Source organism: Anas acuta, chromosome 1 (genome assembly GCF_963932015.1).
Source record: "Anas acuta chromosome 1, bAnaAcu1.1, whole genome shotgun sequence".
In the NCBI taxonomy this organism is placed as follows: Eukaryota; Metazoa; Chordata; class Aves; order Anseriformes; family Anatidae; genus Anas; species Anas acuta.
In genome coordinates this window covers 2,126,147-2,153,536 of record NC_088979.1, presented here as the reverse complement: position 1 = coordinate 2,153,536, position 27,390 = coordinate 2,126,147, and the positions used below count along the sequence as shown (strand labels likewise).

Here is a 27,390-nt window from a genome sequence, read left to right as displayed (position 1 = left end):
AACAAATCAATGTCCATTTATTACTCCAGGATGCAAAATATGTAAGACTAGAGCACAAGAACAATCTGGGGTTTAATTACATTAAAAAAGAAATTATTGTAGGGCGTTATCGGATCGGTGTGGATTCGGACACCCAGGTCCAAACAGCAAGAACACAGGGCTGTGTTTGCACCAGTCTCCTGCAGCATCACCAGACTGCTACACAGCCTTAAATTAGTCGCTTGCTCACATGCTTTCAAGACTGGAACTCGGTAGCAGCAAGATGTCCAGTGACTGAATTTAACCTCGTCCAAAAGTGAGGGAAAACAAAACCACTTACCACGGCCAAGGAACGAAGGAAGAGACAAAAAAAAAAAAAAGAGCTAAACATAGACGAGCTTTCTGCTGGTCTCTCAGGGCTTAGATTACAGCGAAAGCAGTGTTTAGTGCTAAAAATTCAATCAGTAAACCAACAGAAAATGCTAGATGACTCCGACCAGCTAAAGAGCTTAGAGGCTAGCCATGCTATGCTGTTTCTTAAATTAACAAACGCATTTGGTCTGTAGACACGTCGGCCTCCAGCTTTGTCTGAAATGTTGTTACAGGTGCAGCAGTTGCCCTACGACAGCGCCAAACACGATGCTTGCATTTATTTTTTATGTAATTATATCTGGATGCAGATGGCACATGCAGTTTAAGGAACAAAAAAAGAAGTCAGCTCTTGAGCCTAAAAACTATATTTTTCTAGCTGAAGACTAAGAAAGCTCACTTCAATGAAAGCAAAAAGGAGTAACATTTATTACATGCAAGCCACTAACACAAAACACACCTAAAATCACAGCCGTTTCTTTCAAAAAGCTGAAAATAAGAGGTTACCATGCCAATGCGAATTTGCAAGCTCAACCTTACAATCAGCACTTCTGGGGAGAAGGAAGGGATATGCATGACATTTTTCACACAACGGATGGCTAAACATAGCAGTTTAAGGAAAATCGTGAGTCAACTTTGGGACTCATTTCTTCTATTAGAGTAGAACTCAATTCCTTTTAGTTTAACCCAAAGTGAGCTAGGACTGGCTTGGATTTCAGTTTTTTAGTGTTATAAACAGGACACCCACCACTCTTAGAAGTAACGAATATTAACTTACAGTTTTTCTTCTACTCAAGTATAAAAAGGGACCTATTCACAGGTTACATAAACCTCTTATCATACGTTATGATAAAGCTAAAAACCAACCCAACCTACATTGCTGCATTTCAACTCATCACAGAAGGCAGCTCCAGGATATCTGAAGAGAGAAAGAGGGAACTGGGCCTTTCTGTCATAATCTACGCTGAAAAACATCCCCAACATGACTGCATTTTCTTAAGTACATTTTTTATAGCAAAATATTTGATTCCCATATCTGCTTTTTTGTTTTTATTAAGACTAGAATCTAAAAGTAGCAGTTTCTGTTAGCGGTGATCGATATGGATTTGTTGTTTGCAGGGCCTGATGTTTCATATTAGGCCCATTTGTTACATAGCAAGGATTGAAACCTACAAATCTTATTTTTAATTTTAATCTCATTTAAAAGGTTTTAATCTTTTCACTGAAATTGATGTTGATATTAGGGTGTAACGTATTCTTTTGCTATGGTGCCTTTCCATTCTCACCCTCGCATTACTCTGATTTGCCTCAGTTATCAGCTGTACTCACATCTAACCTTTCCAAAAACCTATCATATGTTCGATTATAACAAGAAATACAGAGACACTGCTATCATTAAATAACCAAAGGAGGAAAAAAAAAAGAGCTTTTGCTTAGACCTTGACACAGAGAAATTGATTTTGCAGATATTTTCCATAAACAACGGTCTGTTCTTTAAGTGGCTGCTGCTTTCAGGTATTACTTCTCTCGCTTTCACCAATTACTGAGAGCTTTGCTCAGTGTTTACTGACTGTAAAAAGCATTAAAATAAAATCAATTACAGTTTATGATACTTGAAGTAAAGCAGAAGCTAGGGTAAAACTGAACGTGGGGTAAGGCAGCCGGTAACCCCAGGCTGCGGGCTTTGCGTTTCCTTCAGCGTGCCCTTTCAGTACAGACCTCAGACCTGAATCCTGAATCTCCAACCTTTTTTTAAATCAATTTGAGGAGGCTCTAAGGACCAGCTGCAGTCATGCCAGAGGTGTACATGAGTCAAATTGAGGGGGATTCACAAGCCCAAAGTGCTCCTGTGCCTGGTAGGCCTCCTTTGGGCCTACCCAAACACTCCCATGCCTGGATGGCTGATTTTTACCTCAGCAGCAACTGCCAACACTTTAGGTTGGGAACATTCAATCGTCACTCCTTTTGTCTAATTAGCTTCAAAGATGTTAGAGTTAAAAAGAAATCACCTTACTCTGCTCTGGCATTAAAGCCCAGACCACTCTCAGTGCAGAGACGGGAGCGCATCCTCCGGACCCCTTCCCATGGACTAACGTTCGCTTATATTTCTTATATTCCAAATTTACTTTTTTGTATATTGAAATATTGATGTCAAACATCAAATATGTACACTAAATAATTATAAAAAATGTAGTTATTTATAAAGATAAGGTGGTTTAAAATATTTAAATACATTTAATATTAGATAAGCTTTAAATAGGTCTTGAAATATTTAATTATATTTAATATTAAATGCCGAAATGTGTAAATACAGAGAAGAGAAACAAATAGTCCTCTCTGCCTCTATATGAATGTGCAGAACCCCTCTAAAATGAAAGCCTGGCAAAGCAGAGCCCTCGGCTGAGTCCTCGTTCCCACTTCCACAATGATTTCCAGTCACTCTCGAGCCCCCAAACACTTCAAGAGCTGAGAAAACAGCCTTGCCATGAACAAGAACGGTCTCCTTTTGTAAGCCAGGCTGCTCAAAAATTCAAGAAATCCATCTGTGTATGGCAGAGAAGTGAAATTATGCCTTGTTCCCACCACCTAGCTGTAAACCTCGCACTCCATCCAAGCGACAAGGGGTGAGGCTGTAAAACCTTCCACCCATCTCACTGAGATAATAAAATATATAAATTAATAGTACCATAATTTAGATAAAATAATATATAATTTAATAATATATAATTTAATAATATATACTGTACCATACTATACTATAACGTAATTTCTCTGCACATTACACGGAGAAAAACGTATTTTTTATGTTGATAAGCAGCCATACAAGTAATTTTTGGCTACATTTTTTACTTGTGTGCTCAAAGAAAATACCAGCATCAGTAATGTACGGGGAAAACTGCAGTCAGGGGCAGCAGGCAGCTAAAAAACAGGAAAGGGACCTACCTCGAAAGCTCGGTGTCAGCTTTCTGTGGCCATTATCCTGCAGCACTACGAACGCCCTTTTTGCCATTTATCCCATTTTCTCACCTGATAACACGCGGTTCAAGGAAAAGAATCTTTTCCAAGCAGGAAATATCGAAAAGCTGGCTCATTTCCTTTATGCCTGGCCCTGTTCTTCTAGCCACGCTTATCTCTGAAGCACGGGGACGGTGTGTTTTCAACGCAACTCATTTCTGTGGATTTAATAAGCATCACTCTCCTCGGGGGAGGATGTCGGATGATTAAACTGTTATTCGGTTGAATATAGCAGCCCCCATGTCAGGGCAGTGTGTGCTGTTATCTCTTCTTGGGAGGCTAAAAGTATTTCAGAAGATCCTTTCTTTTCTTTCTTTCTTTATTTTTTTCCGTCTTGCAAAGGCCCAATCCATTTTGTGAATTCATTTATTGAGAAGATTAAAGCTGGCTGGGAATTTATCAATTATTTCTTGCTGAATTCTTCTGAAACAAACTGCTTCCTTAAGGGATCTTTTTTTTAAATGAATTTATGTCAGTGAAAATCAACTGAGAAGCAATAATTTAATAATTTAACTATTTTAGTAACATCAACAAATGTACAAACCTAAGGTCAAAACAGTTTTTAGATGCTGGAAAATAGCTAAATGACATTAAATATTTTGTAGCAGGTTTCTCTGTGTGGACGTTCAAGAGTCCAGCCAGCCAGTGCTAGGGGGACACTGGGGGAACAAAAGCCTGAACGTGCTGGTAGGATGGAAAACTATTTCATACCTAAGCCTTCCCCCAAATAGTCTCTTTTGGAGGCTCTGGCTGCACGTGCTGAGAGTATTTGGGGAATAAATTGAGCTGTGGTGTTTGTACCTGACCCAAGGATTGCAATGAAATACATCCTATGTTAGTCTGTCAACTGCTCTCCCTCCATAACACAAAATTTTAAGATAGACCCTGTAAAACTGGAATTTGCCAAAGCATTCATAGCTTTTCCTGTAGGTGAGTTCCATTTCAAAACTGTTTATAACACTCTCCTTGCCTACGATATTCACAATTGTTATTTCTTCATTCCAGTAATACTTCCTATTTATTCCAAATTTGGACCCCAGTCTCAGTGTATCAGGTATTTAGTTCGATTTTTAAAATTTGTTGTTGGACAAGGTAAATATTAAACGTTTGATTAGATGTACAAACCACCGTACACGTATTTCCTTCAGTGTTAGTGCTTAATATGAAAACTATCATGCACATCCCACAAAAACTAAAAACCAACTGATAATCTATGCAGGTCATCTACAGAGAGAACACGTGGCAAAAGAATGCTTGTCGATTGATCTTCCATTCCAGTTTGTTCAATTCGTTACAAAACATGCAATTTCTGACAAATTTGAAAGCCAAATCCTGATCAAAGCCTTTCATTCTCGAATAGCGACTAAATAAGAAGTGGTAAAAGCGTAACCTGCAATTTTCTAGGCAGGATCCCGTTAGCTGAGTATAATTATTTGGATCATGAAGTGTGTATATATTTTTTTCTGTTTGGTGTAAATTGGTTATAGCAGCTAGAAGCTCAAAGAATGCAGTGCAATGAAGAAACACAGTAATTTGACAGCCCAGGGGGGTTAGCCAAGTAAAGAAGTCACTGCACCAGATGTACAGAGACAGCTTTAGACATGTACGACCCATTCACTGTCTTCTAAAACAATCCTGCAGCCAAGCAGCACGCGCAGCGCATGTGTTCACTGTCAGGCCACACAAGTGCCACGCCAAAGAATCATGTAATTTTTCATGTCGAGGACTCGAACAATAGTGAATTACAGTTTTATTTTACATGGGGATGGCCCTCTGGAAAAAGAAGAGAATTAAATTAGTCCTGGGACTGCATTTCATCAGTGCAAACTAACAGCCTCCAGTTGTTATACAAGCTTCCCCGCTCGCACCGGAGAAGCAGCCAATTATCCACATCGCTGTCGCGAGCTGTGAAATTTTAATTCATGCCCCCAAAAGATCAGAATATCAATTGCTAATGCTGTGCAAGTGCAAAAGGTAAGTGCGATGCGATCCCCATAAATAACACCGCTTTCTCCTTCTTTAACTTAAGTCTCCTTGCAAAAAAAAAGCTTTTTTTCCCCCATTTTACAGACGTATTATGCATTCTGTTGCCACCTCTGCAGGAGCAAAGTTGAACGTCCCAAGCCACATGCACGCCAGGAACAACACAGATGCCACAGGCTGATGACAGATACTACCAGATACCTCTGCTATAGTCATTCGCATAGCACTGACAGGTGAGGGCTCAATGTCCACCAGCTGAACCGCGTTAAAACTCTAGATGCGGAGATTGCACAGAGATGAAAACACACAGCAGCAAAGGTTAGAAAGGCAGCACAAACAGCTAGAAAGATTCTTCTCACTGTATGACAAACAACCTAACGCTGTATGTAAATAAGGGCTCCAGACAAAGGAGCTGGAAGAACAGCCAAAAATCATTTACATTTTGTTAAAAGGGAAAGGAACAAGGGAAACGGTGTTACAGATGTTAGTATTTCTGCAAAGATCATGCTTACAATGCTACGTATCCATTAGGAGAACTCTTCTATTTGGTGACCCAAACTGGAGATCATGACATTTTCATCCAAGTCAGTTTATTAAGGAATTTGAGTAATATAAAGCTGCACAAGGTTAACTTCTCTTTAGTCTAGACAGATTTTAAATGGCTGTTGCTTAAAATAACATTAGTGGTGTCGTTGGGACATCAATTCACTTTCTTTTAAAGTGTTGACTGGAAATGTATTTACCTACTGTGATTTACTCACTTTTAATATCATTAACGATTGCTTTGGAAGCAATGTATGTCAAAGCATAATATTTTCTGGGACTTTTTGGAGTGCAATGTTTTAACAGTGTTCTAAATCAAGAACTTCTTACATGCATCTATAGATACTCCTTGAGTAAATCAGAGGAATATGGACACTGTATTTGGCATAGCATCACGCTATTTGTAACCCAGCATTAGAAAACGTTTTGAGAATCTCACCCACGCAACAAAAAGCTAGCAGAATATAGAAAGTATCACGATGAAAGCAGAGAAACACAGGACTGCTAGCCACAATCTGGAAACAAGATTCAACGAGAAAAGATTCAGCTTTTCTGTGGATGCCACTGAGCCTGTCTGATGCTTTGTTACCCACCTACCGTGAGCAGGGCTGGGGGAATCAGGCTTTTTATTCCAAAATACAGCACGAGGTTAAAACAGACTGCTCCACCAGTGAGCGCTTTCTCTCGCACATTTATAACAACTTTCTTAAAAACAGAGCAAGAAGAAATAAATGAAGGAATTCAGCGGTGTTCTTACAGTGTCGCTGTCACTTGGTTGGAACTGGAAGGGCTGGGGTTTGTGAAACACTGAGTTCTCCTGTAAAAACAGCTGTAGATTGTAGTCCCGCACCACCTAGAAAATAACACACGCCATTTAGGTTGGTTATTTTACAATCCTAAAAGCATGCAACAAATGCTGCTAGAGTAAACTCAGTACACTTTCAAACAGAGACCAAATCTGCAGCAGAACCTTGAGCACAACAGAAGGAAATACAAAACCTGGCTCTGGGCAGTACTAGCCACAGGTATTCAGAAGCGACTGGTAGGACACACACCGGGAGACAGAGACCTAAAACATTTCTGCCATGACCCAACGAAAAATGGCACAAAGGCAAAACGGGGGAAAAAAAGCCAACTACCACGCAGAGAGCCATGTCGTATCCCTACCATAAATATTTTGCTCTCCTCTTGTAGGTAATTTCTCGTAGGCAGCTCTTTCTTAAACTGAAATGTCTTATCTTTACACAAATTATTACTTGCAGGAGCTGAAAAGACTATTTGGAATAACGCACACAAAATCAGTCACAAAATTAATCTCTCCGTATTAAATTACTTTCAGACAAAACTTTAGTAATTTGCATTTTTCTAAACCAAAGTTACTTCGGCTACTGAATTTGTTTAATGACATATTTCACATAGCAGGGCACGCATCCCTAAACAAATCAGCTACGTCACAAGTTGCACATATTTACAAAGAAAATCTCAGTGACTGCAGGATGACAAAGAACATCGCTAATTTAACAACACTACAGAGTATTCAGTGCTTCCGCTGATGACTGTGCACAAACAGCAGCAAATTATAGAAATGTAGAACCAAACTGAGCCTTTAAATGTACAGAAGTCTCTAATAAAGATGGCATTTATCCGTAAGTGTCAGCAGCGTTGCACATGGCCAAGAACACAGAGTGAAATTGCTGTAAGCTGGTAAATGGGACATCTCCCATGTATTAAAATGTTGATGCTTGCAATACAGAACTGCAAGGAATTAATCCTGAGTTAAAGAAAGAAAAGTAAATAGTCCTCCAGGGCCAATAATGCACTAATTTAAAACAGTAAACTACATAATTGCTGTTCCAATTGGAGTAGTTTAACGTAAACGCATTGAGATGCACAGAGATGGACAGAGAAGGCGAACAGGGAGCCTGTGTTAGGGATCACCAAACCCAGAAATTCCTAAAGCACTGAAGGAGGAACCATCTGCAGCTTCAGAAGATGCCGAGCACTGATTATGGGATCGCTAGGACGTGGTACAGGACGCTACCCCCTGACAGCCCTATTTGCCGGGCACACTTTTCAGCAGCAGGTTGCACCAGATCCTCCAACACAAAACCCTTCTGCTGTGCAAGGCAGCCAGCCCTCCGTAACTGAGGGCTTGAGGGATGTGGACAGATCCAATTCTTCTTTATTTTCTATTAAAAGGCCTGAAAAAAGGCAGAACTGCACCTAGCCAAGCAGTCCGTGATAAATTCACTCCATACACCCTTTAGATTTAGTGCAGATTTTTGTGCTTGAGAACAACTGTGCCACCACGACGTCAGACCTGCTGTGTGCACGTCCTGCAGACTAAAAACCTGGAGCATTATTCTATAATAATGACTAATCACGAGTGTTCATTATTAATTATAATAATTGTCAAATATCATAAATCCAATAATTGTTAAAATAAAAAGACTTCTAAGCAATATGATATTCTCAGGACCACGTGGCAATTTTTCCAAAGGGATTTCTTGTTACTCAGAAATTAATTCAGTGTTCTCACGGAGTTTCTTTACGAAGCCAGTGTCTGTTGGCATTTTTAAATAGATTTGAAATCAAATGGTGAATATATACCATGTGCAGGAATAGCACGTAGTCAGACACAGGCATACATGAAATGATCTGCCCTAGGCTGGAGAAGTGTCTTGAAATTTTGTTACTTAAACCAGCGAGTGGAGCTTTAAGAAAACAGCCTTTAGAAAAGCAAATTTTCCCAAAGGAGAAGTGCAAGAAGTGCAAATCTTGAGCAAGACTGTTCGGCTGAAAAGGAACTTGAATTGCTTTTTCATTTGCTCAGTGTCAGACGGCCTGGGTCACCCCAACCTCCCAGTAACAAAACCTCCAAATCTGCAGCAAACAGCACCAAGATAAATTGTGCCAGAGCTTCGTTTTGTACAAAAAGCTTCTTTCTGCAGTGTTTTCCTGCCATGGACCACCAGCAGCTGCTCTGCGTTTGCTCCAGGGAAGCAGCTCGTCCTGCCCTCCATCCAGCACACAGAAACACACCTCAGATGGCGAGGAACAGCAGCAGCTTTCCCATCAGTGATATTTCCTAAACGCAGCTTGGCAGTGATCTGGTATTTAAAACTAACAGAAAACAGGTGAAGCACTGAAAAACCCAATAAATATTTAAAATCTTCGCTCAGATGGCAGGCTGGCTTTTCCTCCAGATGACTGCATCACTAACAAATTTGTTGGACTTTTACCACTCAGGCAGCCTTTAAGGCACACGCATAAAAACTCTCTTGCTAAGCTCCTCGTCTGGATTCACCTCTCCTTTTTTTGAGCTGGTTCCTGCAACACAGACCCACCAGAAATGCTGAAGGTTCAGGAGAAAGGGCGAGGAAAAGCATGTGCCTGTGGGATAAGCCCTGATGAATGTGTTTAGCATTTCAGAGCAAGTGCTAACGCAGTATAAACTTTTCCTCCCTGCATTCTTGAACAGCAAGGAGAGAAGAAAATTGGGGCCGATGAGCAGTTGTAAAAATCCTGTCGAGACCTGACAGCTGTATTTACGTTTTCGTTCCTTCTCCGGGCATTGTACTAACCTAGTAAAGCAGAAACAGAAGAATTTTGCTCAAGTTTACACCACGGAGTTGTTGCTGTGCCCAGGAAGGCAGACCTGCAGGCTGTGGCTGCTCGGGGGCTTGCTAACACAATTGTCACAAGCTCAGCGTGACAAAGGTTTTCCTGTGCCAAGGAGCCACGCGGATGTGACAGTTCAGCTGGATCACAGTGCTGGTCACCAAGCTTTTAACACAACCCTGAGAAACGAGCTGGGAGTACGTAGGTATTGCAGAATTGGTTAAAAGACTCAAAACAGCATTTTGGGGAAGGCATTTTAAGCCGACCCGGATGATGCACTACAAGGTCCTTTTCCAAGAGAAAATAAAAGCATTTTCCCTGTCCTCACTGCCAAGTAAATTCAAAGACTCCCTAGAACGAAGCCAGTTTTTAATCCACTCGCATTACACCTAATAAGCTGCACGTTAGCCTGCTTGCAGGTGAGCAAGGAAGGTGTTAAACATGTTGGTTTTCCATAAGTCTCTGCATAATGGGCTCTGTCTCCGTGCAGGTGCTTAAGGGCTAGGTACAAAGGAATATTATGACTGCACCAAGGCAGCTCGTTGGAGCTCAATGGCATTTTTATTATTTTTTTTTTTTTTAGCCCAGCACATGAATTATTTAAGTATCAAAATGATCCTGGAAGCGATGGCATATTTCAGACTCGGGCTGCTCGACAAAGCAAACAAACCACGTGTATGACAAGACTCTCATCTGCTTTCTGTAGTTCTCCATTCAGCGGAGAGAACGGCGTAATATTTTGGGTTTGAGTTGACAAACAACTATTAAAAAATGATCCAAACAGTTTGGTACAGCTTCGCTGTGACGGATGACTAATGCTGTTCCAGATCACACAGACCCTCAGCTGCAATTTCTCTTCTAAAACATGCAGAGGGAGGGTAATTAGACATCTCTCGGTTGCTGTTCTCCAAAGATCGTTTGCCGTGTAAGTGCACTCATGAGAACACAGTCTGGGTGGCAGCAGGCAAAACTCTCCCCAAGAAAACTGTCTCGTTTCTTTTAACTTAATACCGCTCCGGAGTAACCAAAAATAATAACCCGTCAGTTCTGTCATTATTTTGGAAAGAAATCTTAAGCCCGGGACCCTACGTATGCTCAAAGTATTCGGTTACAAAGAATCATTCGGTTAAAACTTACCCTGCTGGAAGTCTCCAGTAAAAACTGGAATGTGTTTTGTACAGCTTGGCACGCCTCGAGTTCAGTCCTGCTGAATGCCATTAAATAATCCTTAAGGTGATCGTACACGTTTCCATCAAGGGCCTGTAGGAAGAAGGGAAGCATTAAAGAAAAGCAGCACGTAGTTCAGAAGATGATTTATTGATATACTTTGCAAGATGCCCATTGAAAACCTTTTTAAACACGTCCACCTAGGCTTACTGGAGCAGACTGGGATGACTGGTGGACATGTTTCATCGGGGAGCAATGGCAGGGCATTATTCCCATCAGATGGCACCACAGAGTGCTAATCAATACCTGCCGCTGCACGCCTTCACAGAGGAGCATCAAATGCACGGCAAAAATTTATCACGAGCTTAATAATTACCTGAGGGCAACATCAAGGCTCAAACTCCAAAGCCCTGCTGTAGCAAGAGCTGTAAAATCCCATCGTGTGCCCGAGGTTATGCAAAAAGTTCGGTGCAGGTTCTCTACAAGCACGTGCTGCTTAGCAAGAAGCCAATAATTTCACTCAAGTGTCACAGATGTCGCTTAAAGTCATTATTACAGTCAGCATTAAAGTCATATAAGGTCATGGAACGGACCCGATTTCAACTGATTGGAGGGTGCATTTCTAAATAAAATCGCATTTGGTTATTTAAATCATTTGGAAGTCAAGGCGGAAAAAATAAGGTGAAGTTGTGAAAACCTTAAGAAATAGCTTCTGTCCATAAAAAATCAAACCCACATTTTAAGACGAGGCTAAGAGACGTAAAATGGACAAAATCTGCTCTGAATCTGCTCCGAATCTGCTGAAAATCTGCTACTGAGGGTGAAGCTCAGCACCTCCTAGCCCAGGCTGAGTTGTAGCTCCCACCGTCAGCATTAAACCTGCCTCTCATCCCAAACAAATCCCCTCCTGCAAAATTAGGGCTGTAGGACAACAAACCAGCCTGGGGGCACGCCAGGCCAGCAGGAACACGAGGATTTCTCTACCAGCACCAGGCAGCATCTTGGCCTCCAGGCTCTCACAGGTGATGGCAGCACTACCTATATGCCACTAAATACGCTCTGAAGCATGGCTATTTTTTTAAATTTCTTTTAAAATGAGTTATGTAAAGTGAATTCGTGGCCGGAACAGTCACGAGACAAAAAGATCAGGAAATTCACATGCACAAAACCATAAAAAGCAGACAACGAGATACACACACAGCCTCAGGTCTTGCCTACACGCACAGCTCTCCTGGAAGACTTCTCTTGCAGCACGCAGCTGTGAGGCCCAGGATTTTGACACCTTGCATGTTTTTATGATGTTAAACCTTTTTTTTTATGACGTTAAACCTTCCGTGTCTTAAATCTGCAAACACCAAAGTTACTCTCCCATTTTAAGGGCATTTATTTTCGTATCAAGTACGCATGGTCCCAAAAGCTGCCTTGCACTTTTGGAGACTATAAATGATGTGTAAAGTCGCTGAGGATGGTCGTGCTCTGATGGTGGCAATCCTAAAATCCCCCCCAAACGGAACCTGCAGGCTTTTATGATCCCACGTATCTGTTCCCAAAGCTTTTCGGATCAAACAGCGGGCTGGATTGCGACTCGACTAATAAATGTAAATAGTTGCACGTTGGCAAGGCAGTTATAAATGCTCAGTTTGCAAAGCAGCTGCGATTTTTATTCCAGTCTGCTATAAACAGTGGTTCACAATCCAAACAAGTAACTATTTCGGAGCTCCCCCCCCCGCTCTCATATCGAGCCCATATGTTCTTTTTATGTCGGACCCAGCAGGAGGGATTCGTGGCATTTAGCTGCAGCCTGCCCCGATGCAGGGGTCTGGATTCGAGTTTGTTCCTCCGGGTCCTTTCTACAGCCACTGGAGAGAGGTTGGTGTGATTTCTCTTATTCTAAGGTTGATGGCTGATAGAGGGCAGAGGAAATACTGCATGATAAGTGCCTCTTCCCCTGCACTGACCTCACACAGCACCCAGGTTTGGATTTACACGTCTACCTTGGGGAGGTGAATCCCATCTCAGCTCCTGTTTATTCCCTGTGACTGCTACCTACAGCTCCTTAGGAATTCTCTTTATAATCCCCAGCTGTGCTCTGCAGGTCTAGAAATATAAAAGGACACAAATCATTAACTTCGTTTTTGCCCACACCTCTTGCAACCACCCTGAAGTTTTGGGCTAAAACGCCGGAATATTCCCCAAAAGTGATGTAGAGGGTACATAAGGAAGACAATGGAGAAGCGTGGCTGAATTTTAGCGAGCACACAAATCTGTCAGCATGGGAAAACTGCATCACAGCCCTCCTTCCATTAATTAAAAGCCGTTTCAATATGATGAAGTTCTTAAATACCGAGGAAAGCCGCCAGAACTGGAGTTACTGAAGTCGATGCAACACAATGCGGTCACTTCTGTCGGCCAAGTAAGGCAAAAAAAAAAAAAAGTAAGTGCTAAAAACACCCAGGATATGCAAACGTGGTTGTAGGGGAAGATGACAACCCCATCAGGTAGTGGATTAGAGAGCTGGTTGGTTACAAATTGCTTTCAGTGATCATTTACCCATCCTCCTATAAAACGGTAATTCTTACATCAAGCTGGATATTGTCATGCTAAAACAAAAGGTTTGACTTTGCTGAGCTACACAATGCAAATGAACATCCCCGTGGGATTTCGTAGTACCCAGCCTGAGCCTCGTTTACGTGCAGGCAGGCTGACCCAAACCACCACGCATCGCCGCTGAGGATTGAAATAAATCGTCTGTTCAGACTTGCTGATCACACAACTCCAAGAGGAAACTGCAAAAAAGCCTCCGAACCCTCCCGCGTTGTTACACTACAATGGCTTTTGTTCTCCCGCTGAATCTCAGCTGAATGCTAAATCACTCACTGTATTAAAATCAGCCCGAAAAAAAAAAATATCCGTGGAAGAGGTTTTTTTTTCCAACCAAAAAAGGAAATTAGTAATTTCTTTAAAGGCGTTTCGCATCAGAATGAAGATAAAGCGAAGTTAAGTAACACAGAATTACAATTTTCAATGAAAAGACAGAAATGTTTTTTGTGCTGTAATTTCAGTGGAATTGTACGAAAGGTGCAAAATTACTTCTCCACCTGAGTCCAGGCAGATAATGGTTGAAATTAGGACTGGGAAAAACGGAAACTGTAAACACAGGGAATGAATACAAAACCAAATTAAATAGTATTTTAGAATAAATCCTGTACTGCTAATTCAGATCAATGGAATAAAATAATGGGGAGAGAAATTTTTCTCTGGTTTCAGCATAAAGCGCCAATGTAAGACACTTTGAAAACAATTTCGCTAGTACCAAAATTTCTCAGTTTGAGGTTTTTTTATTTCAAGAGATTGCATTAAACCTTTTAGGAACTTGGCAGATGCTCTGGCTTTCATCATTCCAGCTACTACAAAGACTTTGTCAAAAACAAAGATTTGAATAAAGCTATTTCAAGTATTGTTAGTGCATTTGGCTGCCTTTTGGCTGTTGTTTTTAAGCACAGATGACACGCAATGAATTATGTAGAAATGACAGCGTGTCGAGCGTGTCTTGTTCATTCATGCAACTTCAACACCTACAAGTCTCCTTCCTTTAAAAACGACCACTTCAATGCTAAAACACGCACCAGAAATATTATCAGAGCCCCTCGATTTCTGGGCGTAGACGGGGAACAAGCTAAAATACTGTGTATTTTTATTTTAAAAGATAATTCCTTCCGAAATCCCCCTTAAAAACGTGTTGGATTTGACCAACATAGATCAACGTCGTGCTAAGGCACCAACGCAGGTCTCCCATCCCACCTCTATTTCCCAAATATTCCTGCTAAAAAATTCATGACTGTCTCACGGAGAAACTGCTAAGATGTGCTGGAGCTTTGGACGATATTTTTACAGTCGGTACTCACACGGTCAACTAAATCAACTAAATTTAGAGACTTGAACCCGCCAGGCACCAAAATCTGGACCTTCAGAAGACCACAAAGCCTCCCTGCTTCACACAACACCTCTAAATCACCTGGGCTCTAAGTACCTGGGCTTTCCGAATCACCTCTGGCAGCTGCCTAAAGGGATTTGTGTTTTTAAACGAGGGCACCAAACCCCAAACCCTTTTCAGACCCCAACCCAGCTTCCCGAGCAGCCGGGAAGCCGGCGGCTGATGGTGAAGGCGAAGCATTTCCTTGCCTGGGTGGAGGTAAGAGACCAAAATGAGCCCTGCCCCTGCCTCGCCCTGCCTCCAGGCTGAAAAGGGGAAGATAAGGAGAAGTTTTCAATGAACTGCCCCCAAATCATTGTGCTGGGGGAGCGATAAGTCTTCCCGTTATCTGCTCACTCAATGCTGTTGCATCACGGCAACGTGACCTCATTTCCTTCTGGGTAATCACAGCAAAAACCCCGAAGCAGTAAGGGAGATCCGTATCACAGATGCCTTCTTCCATCTATTTTAGGAATATAAAGAATTAAGAATTAAATTCTTACACCACCCTATCCTCGTTCACAGCGGAAGCCGTGTTTTGCCCGTCCCTGAGGTTTTGTTCTGAAAGCAACCTGTAGCCCATTAAGAACGGGGACTATTTTTAATTCCTGTATTTTCCTCAACGCTATTATAAATCTCTTAATACTTAACATTAAAAAAAATAATAAAAAAATAAAAAAAAATAATCTAAATTACATAGCACGCATGCTGAGTCCAGCTTTCTGGGTACTTGTCTTTAAAACTTACGCCCATGATCCATTAAGAAGTGGGATCTCACAGACGGTGAAGTTTGGGCATTTTCAGCCAAATGAGCTGGGCAACCGGGACTCCAGATAGAGAAAATTATATAGAAAAAATGATCAGACATCAGAGCTTTGTGGTCAAAAGGGGAAATGGAAAGGAAAAGCTGGTTACGTGCAGTGATTGGGGAATAGTTAAGTCATTGTTGCTATTAAAACACCACCTTCAGCATCCTTTAGTCTCCCAGGGGTTAAAAATAAGGATGGTTTGGGGGCATTTTAACCCAAGCATGGCGATGGACCTCGGCTAATCTGACAACGAAGGCCAGGGTATCTTAAAATCCTTCTAAGCTCACGGGTAGCAAAGCCAACAGCGGGCACCAGCTGGCTTTGGCGGACTCAGCAGCTCTCTGAGCAGGGGCATGCAGCCTTTCCCAGGGACCTTGGGACAGAAAGGAAGGAAGGTCAGGCAAACCTCGTCCTTTTTGGTTAAAAGTGACATTCCGCAGCGATTTTCCCTTAAAAACGCTGACTGCTGTTCCTGCCCGGGTTTTATTCCAGGCATCTCTTTCTCCTCCTGCGTGTTTTCTTCCAGCCGTTATCTCGCCGAGTTCCTCCTTCCAGCATTTGTCACTTCTTTGCCGTCGAGACACCCTAACATGAAAGCAAAGCGAGTGCTTGTCGACAAAACACGACTTCTGGCTGTAAATTACCAACAAAAAGCCGAGATCAAAGCCGTGGAAGCGGCCCCGAACAGCCTGCCTGCAGCAACCACGTAGCTGCTGACGCAAACCTCGTGGGAGCTCCCTTCTTTTTACCCCATCAGAGCAATCCCGGAGGAACTACTGCACCGGGTCTGCTCTGCTCAGGATTTCGAAGCTTGAAGTCCGATTTAAAAGTGACCATCCTGTCCTTTACAGGCTCTCCGTTTGATAAAAAATCCTCGTTTTCTGCTAAAACGTACGTGTCAGGGCCTGCTGGAAAGAAAGCAGATGGCAAAAACCTACCCCCTGGTCTGGCTCAGAAAATTTGTGCTGGATTTCTCCAGCCTACAAGGAGCAAGGGTCCTCTAGGTTCAGCTCTCTGAAGTCAGAAGTTCGAGTTACGCAGCAGTCTGCATCCATTAAAAGATGGTGCTAAGCTAATTCCATAGAAATTCTCCATTTTCCAGGATATTCTTGCACATCCACAGCAAACTCTCCTACCTGCCCAGCCACTGACCAGCTCAGATCTCCTTGAAATGAAGGAGTTTTGGGCCCAGCAAGCTCACAGCAGAGGGAACAACTCAGGAGCTGGTCCCTGCCGAAGGCTCCTCCGCCACCCGTCTGGCTTCTGCACTGCCTGCGGTTTCCCAGAAAACAGTTAAAGGGGTTTTTATAACTGTCTTGCTGTGTTGCTGTCAAGTTAATTAGTTGCTTGTGTTTCTTTTTTTTTTCTCTTTATTTTTTCTATTTTTTTTCCTTTTTAATCTTTTTTCCCCTTTTCTTTTTTCTTTTTTTAATCCTTTTTAATCTTTTTTCCCCCTTTTCTTTTCTTTTCTTTTCTTTTCTTTTCTTTTCTTTTCTTTTCTTTTCTTTTCTTTTCTTTTCTTTTTTCTTTTCTTTTCTTTTCTTTTCTTTTCTTTTCTTTTCTTTTCTTTTCTTTTCTTTTCTTTTCTTTTCTTTTCTTTTCTTTTCCTTTCTCTTTTCCTTTCTTTTCCTTTCTTTTCTTTTCCTTTCTCTTTTCCTTTCTTTTCTTTTCTTTTCTTTTCTTTTCTTTTCTTTTCTTTTCTTTTCTTTTCTTTTCTTTTCTTTTCTTTTCTTTTCTTTTCTTTTCTTTTCTTTTCTTTTCCTTTCTCTTTTCCTTTCTTTTCTTTTCCTTTCTCTTTTCCTTTCTTTTCTTTTCTTTTCTTTTCTTTTCTTTTCTTTTCTTTTCTTTTCTTTTCTTTTCTTTTCTTTTCTTTTCTTTTCTTTTCTTTTCTTTTCTTTTCTTTTCTTTTCCTTTCTTTTCCTTTCTTTTCCTTTTTCTTTTCTTTTCTTTTCTTTTCTTTTCTTTTCTTTTCTTTTCTTTTCTTTTCTTTTCTTTTCTTTTCTTTTCTTTTCTTTTCTTTTCTTTTCTTTTCTTTTCTTTTCTTTTCTTTTCTTTTCTTTTCTTTTCCTTTCTCTTTTCCTTTCTTTTCTTTTCCTTTCTCTTTTCCTTTCTTTTCTTTTTTCTTTTCTTTTCTTTTCTTTTCTTTTCTTTTCTTTTCTTTTCTTTTCTTTTCTTTTCCTTTTTCTTTTCTTTTCTTTTCTTTTCTTTTCTTTTCTTTTCTTTTCTTTTCTTTTCTTTTCTTTTCTTTTCTTTTCTTTTCTTTTCTTTTCTTTTCTTTTCTTTTCTTTTCTTTTCTTTTAATTTCCTCTTTCTTTTTTTCTTTCTTTTCTTTTTTTCTTTCTTTTCTTTTTTTCTTTCTTTTCTTTTTTATCTCCTCTTTTTTTTCCCTTCTTCAATCCACACCCTACATATCACTTTCTGTTCTTCAGGAGCACGTCCTCACGCAGCCAGCTATGAACAAGGAAGCAGAAGATATCCCAGGGAGGCGCTGAGACAAACCCACCCTGCTCAGGAGCAGCAAAACGACGAAAAAAAAGCTGGTAAATAAATCATTCAGGCTAAAAATGTAGGAGAACACGACAAAAAAAGACAGCAAGAGGTGTAATGTGCCTACGTATTGAACAAACAAAGGCAGCAGAAATTATATCTGAGCTTTCTCCTCTTTTCCCCCAAGCTCGAGAGGGAACTTTCAGCACGGCCAACATGGGAACAACAAACACGAGAGGACACCGGAGGCTGTTGGCTCGCCTTTCAGCTCGTGAGCACGCTTTGCACTTTCCCTTACCCCAGAGCTTTCTGTTTTCCAGTGTCAATAGTTTGGGGCTTGTTTGCAAGTTCTTTGTTCGGCCTCATTAGTCACTTGACAATTGGCCCGCACATCGTTTTGTTCCTTTACAATTTGGGCAGGGTCATTGTTCACCGAAGTCTGCTTTGAGCAGAGAAAAACACGAAATAGCCACCGACACATGGCCGTAACCCTTCCCCAAGCCACAGAAAGTCCTTTTAAGACAAATATAAGCAAAATTAATGATAATATGGAGTACTGCTAGGCACCAGCCCACATGACAGTGCCCCGTGGTGGTCACTTGTGATGGTGGGGAACACCGAAGCAAATCTCCTCCGCAAGTCTCTGCCCCGTGAGGCAGATGGCCATGAGAGTTACCTGATGAAGATGGCATTAAATTAACATGTAAAGGCCCAAGAATAATTCCTCTTCAGATGGTGGGAACACCCTGATGAAATTGGAAAAACAGGCATGAAATTGGAAAAACAGATCTTAATTTCTACTGTATAAAGTTTAAAAAAAAAAAAGGAAGGTGAAAAGAGATTTTTTTGCAATCTAGAAATGCACCTGCTTTTTTCCCAAAAGCGTGTAAGTATCATCTCTAAAGACTTCCTGGGTCTATTTGTCTTTCACAGCACAGGGATAAACGCCAATCCTTCTGATTCAGCCAATATTCAGAAAGTTGCACTGATCGCTTTTGTCTTTGCTTGTTCTTGGAATAAAAAAAATCTGGATTGAACCCAACACTCGGAAAAAGGCTTTGTGGTGGACCATCACCGTCGCATTATCTCAGTATCTGAAGACACTCCATAGAGCTCCTGCCAGTGATGTTTGGCTTCCTTTAGGCTTGAAAATTGTGGATTTAATTTCAGCGTTTTGCTGCTGATCTCTGCTGTTCGAGTATTCTTACGCTGCCCACAGCATCACCACGACTGCTGAACAACTGTGGAGTTGTAGTTGTGTAGTAGTACGGGCTATGCCCAACGCTCACCACGTGCTGCTGGTTTTATTTGTCCTTCGGTGGGGAAATAAAGCCTGCAGTGAATTATGGCTCGGTGTTACAGACTTCATCCTTCACTCAGTTAGAAGGCAGCTGGAGGAAATGTACTCCGCTCGCTGATGGACAAGATCCTCGATGAGTCTTCAGTCCTGCAAGACTTGATCACACAAAGACCAATCTCCAAGAAAGCTCTTGAAAATTTCCCTTATTTGAGTTCCACCAAGTCCAAGGTGTGGATTTACCTGCTGGTCCCCATAAAAGCTCTAGCTAAGTCTCAAAATCGTTTATGTTCTACAAGAGCGTAGACTAAGGAACAGAAACCTTCAATTTACACAAACGTGCAGGTGAAAATGCATTGCATACCACATCCTCTGGTTCTTAATAGTTAAAAAATACTCCTTTGGCAGATAAAATGCATATAGAAGTGGGAAAAAAAATACAGATGATATGCCTTCCTTCTGAGTTTTTACTTTTTTTTCTTGCATCCTTCCATTTTTTAACTATCTCTTTTGTTTTCAGCTTTTGTTCAGTTTCATATCTTTCTCAATCAGTTTCTTTATTATCATTTTACCTGCACTTAATGCAATTAATGTTTTATCCAGCGTGCTTTTCAGTCACTTCTTCAAATGAATCTGATGAACAAAACCTTTTCTGCTCCAACAATGGCTCCCAACCGCTCTTTGGATTTATCATTCCATGTGTGCTTTTTTCTTTCCTTGAACACAGGTTTAAAGTCACCTGTCACTTACAGCAAACTATTCACTGCACAGGCTTCCCAAAAGATGCTCTCAGAATAATTTCTGTGATGGTAATATGAAAAAATATAAGATATTTCAATAAATTTAATCTATTAATGAACATTTCAGATTCTTATCACGCCAAATAGACATCACCAGTGGTTACAAGGTCCTAACATTTAACATTGCACTGTCTGTCCCACAACACAACGGGTGTTTTCAGAATAACAATGGAATTTTCCAACTTATTTTTTGCATTTTATGATAAAATATCAATTAATTAACCAGTACAAAAAGCCCATTTCATAAGCACATAGCATATGCACCTTCATTTCATACGGCATATTTCTTATAGTGACCATTCCCAAAAAAGCTTAGTAAATACCCTTTACCAATCATAGGAAAATTTGAGGACTAAAACAAGCAGAACTATTTTTAGGAATCCTTGTCATGTCCACAAATATGCAGCATGTTCTTAAAAGGCCAGCGGCTCTGAGTCACGGCAGCGTGATGACTGCAATAATTATAGAATCGTAGAACAATGAAGGAAATTATCCCGAACAATAAAGGAAAAAAAAAAACAAAACATCACAGCACTATGCCAAAGGTGTAACAGCTGAAAGATAATTGCAGCATGAAAGATTAATCCATGGTTCCCAAAAACCTCTTGGGAATTCCACGTGCCAATTAGGCTTTATTACTTTTAGGAGTCCGTTCTGGTCTGGTCCCGGGGGAATCATGCTAACGATTTCTCCTTCGAAGCACCGGTGGGTGAGGAGAGAGAATTTTAGTCTCAAATCTGCAATTAAAAATATTGTGCAAGGGCTGTCCCTTTGCAAGAGATGCGCCGACACAAAGCAAGCAGCATTCCCAAACAAGTCTGGATGTGGTTGTACCGTTTTCTCCAGAAGCTGCTGTTATTCTCCAAAGCTTCCACTACTGGATACACGATCGTGACAGGTAACAAAAATCAAAAGAAAAACGAACAAAATAGGATCCGGTGTTGTTAGGCTATCTTTTAATTAAATCAGTTCCTAAGCGTGGCCTCGTTGGAATCCCCTAAATGCGTTATACTCCCCTAGCATCATTTCACGACCGTAATTTCATTACAGTAAGCTTCTTTCCAGACTTATTTCACCAGTGCTGCACGCTCCGTGGAAGCTGAAGGCTCAGCCCTATGTTAAAAAGGGTGATTATTTCATCATAATACTGCTTCGGTGCCCTAACTACCGTACGCAGCCAGAAATGTTTAAATCTCGGAGGAAGAGACGGCTCTGCTTGTATAATTTAAAGTTTAAATAGAAAAGAAAGGATGAAGGGAGGTCAAGTGGCTCGGATGATGGCTCACAGCAGCCTGTCTGCACAGCTTTCTCCATTATTAATAAGTTCTGCACCAAAAACCTGGCAGCTTTTGGCTTTCTTTGGGTCACTGCTGGGCGTTGCTGTGAAAGATTCTTGAATCCACCATAAAAAAATCCCCTGCAATAATCCCGCTCAGCGAACGCCCACTGAGAAGGGCGACGAATGACAGGAGCAGGTCAACTATTCCGATTTGTTAAATGATTTGGGCAAAGACGTTTTCACAAATAACTGTGAAGTCGTTGTCCTCTGCATGAAGATGCTTCTCGCTCAGGTTTATCCTCTTCTTTTTATCCACCTTCTTCTTAGGGCTTCACACGTTGTCAATTTATTAAATTGATTTTTCGTCTATTAAATTACATCATTATACCTGAAATCTAATAGAAAACATTAAACAATTTAATCAACGAGAGCAGTTAAAATTATTTTTTTTCCTGATATTCAAGGGCTTCAACTGGAAACCTGTTTCCTGCGTATCCCCACGCAACTGCTTTTATACTTCAAAAGCAGCTCCTTCGAATAAATTCAGACAACCACAGATCGGGATATTGCCATGATTCTTCCAAGCAAACAAATTTTCTTCCAATATCCCAATATCTTCAGCCATGTGTGTTTGTTTTTTTTTTTTGTTTTTTTGTTTTCCAGGACAGTTTTTGTGCTCCCGTAGCTTTGAGACATGGGAAATTAAAAGCCTTGAGCCTAATTGATTAAACTTCCCTGCAGGTTTTGAGGTGCCCTTGGACTTGCACAAGGTTCCAGCTGAGGGTGCTGCTGCTCAGAGCCTGATGGAAACCTCTCTGAATGCTGCTGTCACCGAGGGGGAAGGAAGCATGCACACAGCAGGCAGGACTCGTGGCGAATGAGGTTTTCACCTTAATGCCGAGCAACGCTGCCTATCCCACCAGATGGATGGATATTCTGTCTTTTAATTACAACCAGAATCCCATAACCAGTTAATTTAGTGCTTCATTGGATGAACTAGTAAATAAGATCCTCCTTCAGCACCTTTCGGTCATCCAGCATCCAGCAATCGACTGCCAAGGAATTCATGCGGTCTGAATTTTGGGGTAGGCAGGAGCTGGACTCGATGATCCTTGTAGGTCCCTTCCAATTCGGGATATTCCCTGGTTCCATATTTGCCTCCCTTTCAGGAAAAGGGGATTTGTCCTCGTTAGAAAGCCCTTTTAGCAGAGATGACAGCTTGAACAGATGGGAATTGGTTTGTGGTACGAAAACTAGCAGGTAGCCAGACAAATCATATTGCAGGATTAACGCTCCACCTCCCCTGAGTGATCCCAGCCAGCTTTCCTGTGGCTATTAGGAAATGCTAAAGAGGAATTTCTTGCCTCCTAATGCCTGTCCGTGGGCTAGATGGAGTGGTGCGTGGTCCTGCTTATTTGCAAGAGGCAGAACAATAACAGACTAAAAGCTATTTTTTCCAATAACTTTTTCTTAACTTATAGCAAGATTAAGCTTCAAACACTTTTTAAGACTTCCTACCATCCCTAGAGGCTTTGGCAGAGGATTAAAACCAGCTGATCTTTGCCATGAGCTCTGACGACCACTTTTAATTTGAGAACTACAGCGGTTATGTTGCTGGGACACCTGGATATTCATTTTTGGCCAGGCAGCAATTATCCCCCTAAAACTCTGGATTTCACTTCGAACCATCCAACTGAGCATCTGAACATTTTTAGGACCGACGTTATGAGCAGAGGGTTTTGGTAACCTTACAGTTTAAGGCAGTAACATCTCGTTATTGAAGAGGGCAAAATCTGTACACGTGCATTCGATTTTAAAAATGATCCAGGAGCTTTTCAAGTAGGTTCAGCTTAAATAGGTGTAAATTCCAGGTAACTCCCGGAAACGTTAGGTGGCTGTAAGTGATAACAGCCAGAAATGTCTTCAGTTCTTCCAGTAAATCCGGAGATGCTAAGAACAAAACAAAAAATAAACCCACAAGCAAACACAACCCCGCGAATGAGCTGTTCGGGACGTCTGTCTCCATGGCTTCTGAAAGACGAAAGACTTCTAAAAAACATGTTTCTAGTTAAAAATTTCAGCCGTAGCCCCACCTGGGTCCCAACCAGAGCACGCCAGGTGTTTCCTGAGCCTGGCCCAGCCACACGAGCTGGTTTCTGGCACAGCGAGGGGCTCCGGGAGCTGTTCTCATTGCATCGCAGCGTGGCTTTGAAATGAGATGGCAAACTTTCATTTCCTGTTCCCAACGGCTAGCTTTACGACGTTTGCCACAAAAACCTCCTAGCCTGAGCTCTGCTTCGCCGTAAAATCTGGAAAAGACAAAATAATAATGGACAAAATAGGAAACACGGCCACTTCCCAGGCAGCGATCCGCAATGGATCACTTTCCAGTTGTCTTCCTTGCTCTACCACCTTACACCCATCCCTCATCACCGACTGCATCACTTTTCTCTTTATTTCTTCCCATTTCCAAGTCGCTACCATTCAGTGCTGCTGTTATTTTCTTGCATAAACCATCCGTGGCTTCTGTGCAGCCTCCTGGGCAGGAAATACCTTTCACGAGCATCTGTGAAATCACACCACGTGTTTTGCAATCAAGCCTTTTCCTAACATTATTTCTGTTATCTGGCCAAAGAAAAAACTATGGGACAAGTCACTGCATTGTCAAGAAAGAGTTTTATTATGCCATGTAAAGATTATTTGTTTAACATACTTAAATTTGTTTAACATACTTAAATAAATTGTCGTGGTTTAGATTTTAGACTACGGATGGATGCTGAGCCCCCTGGAAATAAACAGCCCCTTCTGACCAAATGCTTGAAGAAGGAATTGAGACTCGTGGTTAAAACACGAGGTGAGACAGCTGCCGTCAGGCAAATGTGACCATTACTCAGTTTTTCATCTGGAAAACAGGAACAGGTCTGCTCCACACCCACTCTTTGTCTTGAGCCACCTTGGAAACGCTGTGTGTGATTAGGTAACGTGATATTCCTGGGGGCGAGTGGTGGATTTTAAATTGAAGATGGTGGATGCTACCAGAACATTTAAGAGCAGTACCTCTTGCTGTAGGTTAAACTTCATTTGCTTGTGGTTTTGCCAAAATCACCTCCAGGAGTGGCCTTCTGTTGGGAAGCCGTCCTTGTTAATGTTTCCTCTCCATCAGCCAGAATATCAGTGCTCAAAACTGCTTTTAGCACATATCCAAGAGCTATCAGGAGCTCCTGGTCTCCAAGGGAGCAAGAGCGACTACGGGGAGGTGTGATGTAGGAGCACCTAAGGGAAAGCCTAAATAAGCGCGCACCATTTTGCATTAATTATTCACCAATTTCTGTGGCTGCGTAATCGCATCCCAGCCTCTCATTAAAGGAATTCATTTCCCCGAGGTTTAACGAGCGCACACGCACACGGACTGATGCCCTTGGAAGGGAAATCAGCGTGGCAGCAGACGTTGCAAAGCCCCAGTTGGCATCTTTGGGATCGCTCCTACCCCAAAGTGCAGCTGCCCCCCTTATTCATCCCCATTCATAGGAGCAAACACGTGAAAGCAACGCTCAGTCGCTGGCTGTCTTCACAGGAAAGTGACCGTGCCCATCTGATACTGGCGATAAGGCAATCTACGGCTGGCTTAATTGTAATTACAAAATATTTGTGGCTTGCAGCTGACAAGAGCAGGAAGTGGAACAATAGCTCTTTCACTTGCATAAATTCCCTCTGACTTTTAACGGGAGCCTTACGAGACCCGAGGAGAACAACGAGTGCTAAATTTATAGAAGAGATTTATAGAAGAAACCCGAAACCTCTGCTGACATCAGAAATACTTTAGAAAAGCAAATAGTTCCCTGGGCGCTTCTAAATCACTCTAAAAAGCACAGAACAATAATGTATACATAGAGGGATTTCTTCAGAGCGATAACGTCGGTGCGACTAGCTCTGGAGTCTGCAGAGATACTGATGGAAATGTTCTCATTTATTCGGGGCACAAACTGCCCGGCCACTGCTAGGGTAACATTCCTGAGACCATTTGAGACCTTCTTAAACACGTCGACTTAAAGCCAACGTCAGCTTAACGAGTAATGTCAATTTAAAGTCAAAGAGAGCCACCAGAGCGAAGCACCGTTTGGCACACATACCCTATTCATTTCTGGGTTTAAAACCAAATTATTAACTGAAAACCACCAAGGCCTCAATCCTGGGTCATTTCTATTAATACCACTAGCTGCAGCTGATTCTCATTTGCCTAAGCAACATTTGGGGTTTGTGTTTATATTTGTTTTACATGATGGCTTAAAGCCCTCCATCAAAGTGGTGGACGGCCATGCTGCAAACACAAGAGAATCGTGGAATAATTTAGATTGGAAGGGAGATACCTGCCCAACCTCTGCTCAACGCGGGGCCAAACAGATCAGGTTGCTCAAGGGTGCTTCCAGCCAAGTTTCAGATGGCTCCACGGTGAGACAGTCCTCCCTGACCTCAGTCCCTGCTCCTGCATTTGACCACCTTCACGGGAAACCTTTTTCCTTGTATTTAATCACAATTTTCCACGTTCCTACTGGTCTACGGCTCTCCGTCCCACCACTGCACGCCTCCAAAGCCTGGCTTGGTCTTCCTCACACAGGTAGCTGTAAAACATGAAAATTGTTAGATATCCCTGTCTTTTCTTAGGCTGAGCAATCCCGGTTTTCTCAGCGGCTTCGTCATGTGCTGCAGGCACTGTGCTCGCTCTGGGTGCTCCCTTGCTCTACCCATCTCGGTCCTTGTGACTGCCAGCTCATACCCCCGAAGCCAAACCGATTTCTTCCTCTCTCGGATCCTTTTAAGACAGGACCTAACGACAGGCAGAGATGTGAGAAAGGGAAACGTCACCCGTGTTTCTAAAAACTGCTCTCCTGGCTTAAAAAAGAGATGTTGTAACACGTCTCGGTGCCGTCATCCATGCAAGATGTGTTCAGCCCAGGGAAATTACATAAAATTAAGTTTCTATTTCAACCTGCCGCATCACCGCTGGAACTCGGATCAAGAACAAGAGCCAAACCGAACGACTTCCTCATAGCAAGCAAACTGGAAAGTACAGCAAAGCCAGAAAAGGCGACAGATATTCATAACAATACAGAAAAACCTAACTGAAACCACAGAGGAAAGAAACGGTGAGGCACGCTCCCTTTTGACACCATTCCTCTAATTCAGTCTGCAAAAACGACCACTGCATGTACTAGGGTATGAAAATTTAAAAAAAAGCACAGAAAAATATGAGTTAGAAATACCTGCTCTCACTGCTTGCTACTATATTGAGTTTTTTTTTCCCCAAAGTTGTTCATAAAAGTGCATCACTGTCTGCAGACACTCCCACAACATTAATATCACACCTGATTGTTGCTGTTTCAGGGCTTTTTTTTTGTTTTAATACCCTACGGTAGCATTGAGGATCCTTAAAAATCGTTTAGCTATAAAGGTTTAGCTTCTGGCATCAGCCACGAAGCTCTGCTGACGACCAACTCGATCATTACAAACAGGTCTGAAAAAAAAAAATCAAGGCGGACTCTTGGTGCTTTGAAGCACAAGCATCAAAACGGAAATCTCAGTGAAAGCAGCGGAGTTTGAAAAACACACTGGCGGGACAAAATAAATTAGTTCATTCAAATGTTTTACTTTCTGTCAAAAACCTTGCTCCTCTGAGCGTGCAGCCCCAAGCCCCACGACTCCCACGCGCTGCGGGCCACCAGGGAATGAGTGGCTGATGCTCGTGACATCAAAACGAGACGTGGAAATCAGGTTAAGTTTTACTTCTCTGTCTGTCCGCCAAAATAATCAAAGAATTATTTAAGATGTTAATGATGCTTCCCTTTTTTTTTTTTTTTTTGATTGACCTTTCCATAGTCAGCAGTGTGTTATAAAGTCACGATCGGGGGTGGTTCACAAGAGGAACTTACAAAAGATTGAGGGGTTGAGTAGTAAACGAGGAAACGCAGTAATAATAAAGTTTAGAGCAAGACAGGTATCAAACGAGCCCGAACTTCCTTCAGCCATCATCTTCCACTTCCTTCTGACCTCGGTTTAAACTCTTGCAGAAG

The 27,390-nt window shown here is 41.8% G+C and overlaps 1 protein-coding gene across 2 annotated transcripts in view; it reads right to left on the bottom strand.

Moving 5' to 3' along the window:
- Positions 1 to 27,390, bottom strand: part of FCHSD2 (FCH and double SH3 domains 2) — a 138,075-nt gene that overhangs the window by 29,917 nt on the left and 80,768 nt on the right. The window contains exons 10-12 of one of the 2 annotated variants that reach the window (XM_068690802.1): positions 10,648 to 10,770; positions 6,647 to 6,742; positions 5,548 to 5,619 (exon numbers count right to left, since the gene is read on the bottom strand). In XM_068690802.1, the coding sequence (XP_068546903.1) occupies positions 5,548 to 5,619; positions 6,647 to 6,742; positions 10,648 to 10,770 (291 nt within the window). The remainder of the gene's footprint in view (positions 1 to 5,547; positions 5,620 to 6,646; positions 6,743 to 10,647; positions 10,771 to 27,390) is intronic. The other variant, XM_068690882.1, reaches the window with a different exon arrangement.